Source organism: Elephantulus edwardii, unplaced genomic scaffold (genome assembly GCF_000299155.1).
Source record: "Elephantulus edwardii isolate Elephantulus edwardi_28Jun2011 unplaced genomic scaffold, EleEdw1.0 scaffold00090, whole genome shotgun sequence".
Taxonomy (NCBI): Eukaryota; Metazoa; Chordata; class Mammalia; order Macroscelidea; family Macroscelididae; genus Elephantulus; species Elephantulus edwardii.
The window spans coordinates 5001067-5009634 of NW_006399840.1; the positions used below are offsets into that span (position 1 = coordinate 5001067).

General features: G+C 38.2%; 1 protein-coding gene across 1 annotated transcript in view; it reads left to right on the top strand.

Annotated features, from left to right (window-relative positions):
* Positions 1-8568, top strand: part of LOC102872439 (centromere protein F-like) — an 84833-nt gene that overhangs the window by 15321 nt on the left and 60944 nt on the right. The window contains 3 exon segments of the mRNA XM_006890570.1: positions 2929-3145; positions 4071-4347; positions 5422-5624. Coding sequence (XP_006890632.1) covers positions 2929-3145; positions 4071-4347; positions 5422-5624 — 697 coding nt within the window.

The window sequence follows — 8568 nt, forward strand, 5'->3', positions numbered from 1 at the left end:
TTATGATCCACACAGTCAAACGCCTTTGCATAATCAATGAAACACAGATACACATTCTTCTGGTATTCCTTGCTTTCAGCTAATATCCATCTAACATCAGCTACAAGATCTCTAGTACCACAACCCCTTCTAAGCCCAGCCTGGACTTCCGGCAGTTCTCTGCTGATGTGCTGTTCCAATCGTTTTTGGATAGTCTTTGGTAGAATCTTGCTTGCATGTGAAATCAATGATATTGTCCTGTCGTTTCCACACTTTGTTGGGTCACCCCTCTTTGGAATGGGAACAAATATAGATCTCTTCCAGTCAGTTGGCTAAGTGGTTGTTCTTCAGATTTCTTGTCACAACTTGGTGAGCAGGTTTAGGGAAGCATCTGTTAGTTGAAATACATTAATTGGTATACCATTTATTCCTGGGGCCTTATTTTTTGCTGTTTTCTTCAAAGAAGCTTGAACTTCTTCCTCCTTCACCATAGGCTCTAGCTCAAATATTATTTCAATAAATTCTTCTGTATCTGCCAATTCCTTTCGATCCAGTGACTCAGTATATTCCTTCCATCATCTTTTAATACTTCCTGGATCATTTCATATTCTGAGTAAAGCATCCTTGATTATAGCAACTTGAGGTTTGAATTTGGTCATGCTGCTACTAAGAGTGTTAAATTTCATTTTTTAGTATGAGTAAAGAAGTAAAGAGGAAGAGATTTTTCTTATTGTCAACAAAAGAAATAAAGTTTTTTAAAAACCCCTCCTTTACAGTTCAGGGCTGAATCTTCAAAATTCTTGAGATTCTGTGTGTATACCATGACTGTACATTTTGTCTAATTTCTGTCCTCTTGGATCCTGAATAGTAATGAATCCTTGTGTGTAGTCATAGAGTGAATTGCCCTGTTGAACTAAAGTCAGTTCAGATCCACCAGGGGCTCCTCAGGTGAAAGATGGACAGTCTTACCCTGTTTCTGGATGGTCCCTATACATTGGAACCAATGTGATAGTTTGAACTTTTGAGTGAATATGTTTGACACTTAATGACAACATTTGTGCTACAGATAAGAATAAGATAAGCCCAATTTAGCAACAATTTTATGTTGTATTTATAAGTAGAGCCAGTAAATATTTAAGGTTAATAGCCACCAATGTGTTGGAATATTAACAACTTTAAGTTATTTTTATGTTTTTACTACTTTTGTTTTAAAGTTCTTGGAATTCTGATATTTAGCAAAGGCATTGCTTAGCAAAAGACAAAATTCTTATATTGTTTGTTCTAGAAATCCCATGGGCTTTGTTCTTTGTGCTAATCACTTGTACGTTTTCCACCAACATTGATTACCAGTTTTTTTTATGGAGACACATGAGGCTCCGTAAACATTAAGCCTCTTGCTGTGGCAGGAAAATCTTACTGCACGAAATGTAAGGCAGTATATTTACGGATAATTCAGAGGATCTGATAATGCACGCTTGTATATAGGATATGTTATAAAATGCCTTGTGTAACACTTCTTGAGGTGAATTTTTTGAAAGTATTCTCTAGGCTGAAAACTGAATTTCTGCTTTTGTGCAAAGCTACAGGCCAGGGGAATGTGACTTGTGATAGTCAAAGGAAGCCGTGTAGGAATTCATTTTGGCAATGAGTACTCAGGCTGAATGGAGTATATGAAAGCTGCAGAATAAATAGTAAAACTTACTAGGTGCCATCCTTGACTCTAACTAAAAATAGCCCTGCGAAGTATAGATCTGAACCTTGTCCTGTTTTGTGCACCCTCATGATCTGCAGCATGCTCAAGCCCATTGATAAAGTCACCCTGCTGTCCCATCTCATTGAAGGTCTTCTGCTGACCCCCCTGTCTTTCCGAGCATGTCTTTTCCCAAGGACTGACCCCTCCTGATCACACCTCAAAAAGTGTGTGAGGAGGAGTTTCATGATCTTTGCCTCTTAAAGAGCCTGGTTGCACTTCCTTCAAGACAGATGTGTTTATTCATTTAAGCCCCAATTAGTGCTGGCATAATAACCACTTGAAAATGTGACTCTTAGAAAGTTCTGTGACTGGATTTTAGAGTTTGCGGGTTCCATTAACTTGATGAGTGCTCTTTTTCTTTTAACAATTTTTTTTTTTTGATATTTGAAATACAGCTTTATTCTGGTTCTAAACGAAAGAATGGGAATGACAGTAACAAACAAGATTTTTTTTTTAACAAGATTTTACCACGGAATATTGTGATTTGACTGTAGCAGTCTTGTATTTGAAACTCAAGAAGGAAACTGCCTTCCAAAACAGCTAAATATGCAGGTCCAAAAAATGAAGGGTTCTTTTAACTGCCACACTCACTCCGAAGCCCATTCATCTTTCCTTCAGCATCCCAAAGATTAGCACATGTTCTGCTTAGCTAGATAATAAAGTGCAAACACACGGCACTACTGACATCACAGGACAGTTGCCTATAAAACTAGACTTCTGACACTGGGCTCCAGCTTCGTTCTCTCACAGATCGTCATCCTTGTCCGGGAGAGCAGTTGTCTGTGCAACCTCTAAATCATGCTCATATTGTGCTGCCAAAGCTGGGTCCATGACAACTTCTGGTGGAGCAAGAGCAGGCATGGCAACAAACTCCAAGTTAGGGTCTCCAGTTAGTTTTCTAGCAAGCCAAAGGAAAGGCTTTTCAAAGTTGTAGTTACTTTTGGCAGAAATATCATAGTACTGAAGATTCTTCTTTCGGTGGAAAACGACAGATTTTGCCTTAACTTTCCTCTCCTTAATGTCCACTTTATTGCCACACAACACAATGGGGATGTTTTCACATACTCGAACCAGATCTCTATGCCAGTTAGGCACGTTCTTGTAGGTAACTCTCGATGTTAAATCAAACATTATAATGGCACACTGGGCTTGGATTTGATAGCCATCCCTCAGTCCCCCAAATTTTTCTTGGCCAGCTGTATCCCACACATTGAATTTAATCGGTCCTCTTTTGGTGTGAAACACGAGAGGATGGACTTCCACACCCAAGGTGGATACATACTTCTCGAATTCACCAGTCAGATGACGTTTCACGAACGTTGTTTTGCCAGTACCACCATCACCCACCAACACGAGTTTGAATTGGACTTGGGGTTCTCCTTGGGCGGCCATTGGGATGGTTCTTCCAGAAGCGTCTCTGGGTCCCGTCTGACTGAGGGATGGAAAGATGGTGGAAGCCTTAACAATGTTTTTTAACAGTTTATAAACTTCTAAAATTAGATGACAATATATACAGCAAGGCATTCAACACTTTAGTAATTTTTGTTGTTTGTTCTTGTTGATTGCCTTCGAGTCCAGCACGTCTCATAGCAACCCTGTGAACAAAAGGCTTGAAACTCCTCTACAACCATCGATTTATCAAAGTTCATAGAGTTTCTGGAGGCATGTTATTTAGGAAGTGGAACCGACTACTAGCTGACCTCCCAGCAGGTTTTTCAGAGGTTGTAAATTGCATAGGAGGATATTGTTTTTGTTCTGCAGAGCACTTAGTGAATTCAAACCAGCTTTTGGGTTGGTAGTGCAGCTTCTATCCTGTTAGGCCAGCTGAGCTTTCTGTGCATGCAATCATTATCATTTCCCTTATTCTACCACCATTAACATAGATTTAACTAGTGATTCCCTCATATTAGTAATCATTAGTAAGCTTTTGTTTATGTTGTTGTATGCCCTAGAATCGGAACTGAGTCATAGCTGACCCTCCAGTGGATTTTCAGAGACAGTTAATTGCACCAAAGGAGATTACCCATCTTTCTACAGATCAACTGGTGGTGGGTTTGAAATATATGCCTTTGGGATTACAGCAGAGATTTTTTTTTTTTTAATTTTATTAATATTAGTGAAAGGCCACTCATTTTATGTAGATGAGATCATCGAGTACTTGTCCTTTTGTGACTGACTTTAGATAACTCAGTGTAATGTTTTCAAGGTTCATTCATGTTGTGATATGGAACATTCTTCTTTCTTGGTGCTTAGTAGGAGTGCTAACTTTTTTTCTTTATGGCTTTATGTTTTACCTAAAAATGTACAGCCTTGAATATTGAGTTTTCTGTTTTTGCAGAAGGCAAGCCCTGCTCTCTCACATAACACCATGAGTCACCGAGAGATTGCACGACAACAGACTTCGTCTTCTGTGTTCTCATGGCAACAAGAGAAGACCCCAAGTCGTGCTCGGAAAGTTCCCAGTAGAAATTTCTCTGCATCTCTCTTTGATGGGGAACAAGAGGTGACTCCAAGTAGACCGGCCTCTCAGATGGCGAAGGGTGATGTGAATAGCAGCTTCTGTGATAACTCCAGCAATTTGCATGTACTGGATCAACTGAAAGCCCAGAATCAAGGTAACTTTAAACCAAGTTTAAAGTATATTTTCCTGACACAATTTAATAGGCAGGTTGAGACTATTTTAGTCTTAGAAAGGGCCGATGTGTTTTGTTGTATGCATCAGTGGTCAACATTTCAGACTGGTACTGAGAAATACTGTCTACTTTAATAAAGGGTATAAGATAGCACAGTTTTGGAACATACTGAGAAAAGCTGGTGTCCTAAAGCCTTCACAAGTAGGACTAGGGGCATTCACTTCTGTTTCTAGGATCTGGACAGATAGAGTGGTTAGCATTAGCAGGCCTCACACTTCTCATTTGCCTGTTTCTATAACCCTGTGATCTGAGCAGTGTTGGCCAGCAGTGTTGCACGTGTCTGCAGAACAGCTTTGCTCTATGATGCCAGCTTGTCCATATGGGATCAGACCTGTAACCATGGCTGCTGTGCCATGCTGCAGCTCACAGCCAAGGGTACCAGGTGGTGTTCTGGAATCACCTCTGCAGAGTATGATAATTTCCAGGCCTATGATGTATTGAAAGTCACTGTCCGTGTTTGCTGGTGAGAGTTGCCACAGCACTATATGTGTGTTGAGTTGGAGGCACGGGGGGGGGGGGATCATTGTTCATTTTGGCAGTGTGGGAGGTTCACACTGCGTTGATCTTTATCGGAAGTGAATCTACCAGAGAAAGTAAGGGAATGATGTGTACTTTTTTTTTTTTCATTGCTTAGAACTAATTTGCTTTCTTATGGGCATAAATCAAATGTCATTCTGCCAGTATATAAAGCCAATGATAATTTTAATCGAGAATGTGAATGTAGAATGCAGTATTAGAAAAGTGTTTTTTTCTCCTTCAAATTTCAGTGAAATAGCAAGAAAATCTTTTACCTGTTTTCTGTAGGATATTTGAATGCAAATAGCAACAGTGATTAAACACTTAGTTAAAAACTAGTTAAAGTAAATATGTTTAATGTAAACTGATTTTCTTTTTTCTTACTGAAGATTTCAGGGCCAGGTAGTAAAAGAAATGATACTCTTTCATTTTATAAATAAATTAACTTGATTGAAGTGTGGTTTTTGTTTGTGATTTTAGAACTAAGAAACCAAGTTAATGACTTGCAGCTACGTCTACAAGGACAAGAAAAAGAAATGAAGAGCCAAGTGAATAAGTTTCAAGAACTGCACCTTCAGCTGGAGACAGCTAAAGTGGAATTAATTGAAAAAGAGAAAGTTTTGAACAAAACTAGGGATGAACTTGTGAGAACAACAGCACAGTATGACCAGACATCAACTAAGGTACTTACTTGACTTTTCATGGCTGTTGGAAAGTATGGTTCTTTAGAAAATGTACACTTAAATTCATGAAATACTTCGTTAATATATGCTAGCCATTGGTGATTATATTGAACTAGTAGTGTGTGTGTGTGTGTGTGTGTGTGTGTGTTTTGGGTTTTTTTTAAACGTTAGACCAGTATGGCTGTCTATTTTCCCCCTTGCACTTATGTGTCTCTGGGCAAATCACTTAGATGTTTTATGGATCAGAAACCAGAAAAAGCAAAAAACTAGACCCACTTCCACTAAGTCTCTTCTGACTGTAGACCCCCTCCCCTGGGTTTCTGAGGCTATAAATATGTATAGGAAGAGACTTGCCCATCTTTTTTGTGGAGAGCACTTGGTAGGTGGGACTAGATGACCTTTCATTTGTCAGTGCATTAATGTCCTGATGGCAAAAGATTTAAACACTTGCCTGCCGATCACAAGATTTGCACTCCCCAGTAACTGAGAGAAAGACATGATGATTTACTCTCATAAAAATTTCAACCAAGAACCTTTTAGGGGGGTTCTGCTCTGTCACATAGAGTTGCTTTCAGTTGGAATCCATTTGATGGCATCCAGTACCAACAACCTATACAGCACCTGTTGTTAGTTGTTATGGGCCCATCAAGTTTGTTATGACGCCTAGTGATATATGTACAAAAGGTCTGACCTCTATCCTTCGTCATCCTCCTTATCCCTGTCATGCTCAAGCCCATCATGGTAGTGACTGTATCAGGCCAGCCTTCCTCTCTAGCTGACTCTGCTTTCCCCAGCAGATGTCCTTTTCCAAGGACTGGCTCCTCCTGAAAGTATGCCAGAGTGAGTTGGAGTTTCACTGTACTTGCCTATAAAGACCGTTCTGCTTGCCCTTCCTTCAAGCTGGATGTGTCTGGTTTTTTTGGCATTCCATGGGATATTCAGTATTCTTTGCCAGCACCACAGTTCAAAATACTGATTCTTCTGTCATCATGACTCAATGTCCCATTTTCAGATGTATGGGAAGCAACTGAAAAATAGCAATACTTAGCTTACACAAATATTAAAGAAATGGAACTTTAAGAGAATATTAGGACATAAAGCAGGATTTAGGTTAGGATTCAGCAGATGTATTCCTGTTATTTGATCTTTTTAAAGCTCCAGTTACGACCAAGCTGCTTCACCTCTTAATTGATTTGAGAGGCAGGTTCACCCCCACTTGCAATGTGGCCCTCCCTACTTAGTCGTTTCTTGCTTTTCTATTATTTATTCATTCAACTCACTCATTTGATAAGTAAGTTCCTACTATTTTCTGGCATTATTGCATTTCCCTACGGGTGGAGAAGCAACGAAACGGGTGAAAATGCCAGAGGAACTGCAAAGTGGGGTTTTAGGCTGGAATCTTTACGGAAGTAGGTCAACCTGTTCTTTTTTCTGGTGGAGCTGTGTGGATTCCAACCTTCAACCTTTCTGTTAAAACTTTTAACCATTGTTACCATTGTGCCCTCTTAATATTTACAGTACAATGAAAAGTGAATATTTTGTTTAGGGTTATTTGTAATAGTTTGGTTACTTCAAGAAATGGCCCCTGCCATCTCAGTTGTCTAATAAAATGCAGATTATTGCAGTATTTATTTTCTAATTCCCTGGGTTTCCGCTGTATCTGTGGTGCTATTGGTCTTTTCAAAGAACCAGCTATTTGTTTTCCTCTTTTCCATGTCATTGATGTCTGTTCTTATTATTTCTTTCTGCTTTACTTTTATTTTCCTCGTCCTTATCTAAGACAAGTTTTCAGTGTTAAATGTGTCACGAAATACTCTCTTTGACCTGTGCATTATTTAGAAGTGTCTTTTCTAACCAAGGATTTGGGGATTTTCCCCTTTGTTTTTGATACTGATTTCTAGTGTGATTACACTGTGGCTGGAGAATACACTATGATTTCAGTTCTTTTAAGTGGTTTGAGGTATGTTTTGTGGCCTAGGATAAAGTCTCCCTTGGTATATGCTTTGTGGACACTTGTAAATGATGTGTATTCTGGTTTGGAGCAGTGTTCTGTAAATGTCATTTATATTTTTTGTGTTGATGTTTTTAATTCTGTATCCTGATTGATTTCCCATAAAATTCTTATTAATTGATGAAAGAAGGATATTGATGTCTTTAAATGGCAATTGTGTAGCGGTCCTTCTCTTTTTATTTCTGCTACATTTTTGAAATCTTTTTTATACATATATATTTAGAATTACTGATTTCTTAGTGTTTTGACATTGATCATTATATATAGTGTCTGTTTCTGAGAATTTTTTCAGGTCTAGTGTATTTGATATAAAATAGTTCCTATTGGTTTTTATTTAATGTTTGCAGGAAATATCTGCTATGACCTTTTTTTCAGCTTGCCTACATTTTAAATGAATATTTTCTATATAGCGTGTTGGATTTACTAAAAGATCATAACTGCTACTCTTTGCCTTTTAATTGGTGTATTGAGATCTTAAAATATAATTATTGATTTATCACGGTTTAAGCTTACCATTTTGTTTCGTTTCCTTTTGGTTTGATTCCCCCCTTTCTTGTGGATTACTTGAACACCCTGTTAGAATTACAACTAAACTTATTTAGGAGCATTTTGTTTTTTATCTTTCATTGTAAAAGTACAACAAACATTTCATTTGAACACTTTAATAATGTTTACAGTTCTGGGACATTTATTATATACATTGTGCTGTACAGTTATTACTATCAATTTCTGTACTTTTATCACCCTTAACAAAAACTTAGAACCTCACCTTTGAGTTTATTTTTTAATTGGTCATTACTAATAAATTTTGGTCTTAATAAGAGACACATTTGATATATCTGGAGAACAACCACTTGGCCAACTGACTGGAAGAGATCTATATTTGTTCCCATCCCAAAGAAGGGTGACCCAACTGAGTGTGGAAACTACAGA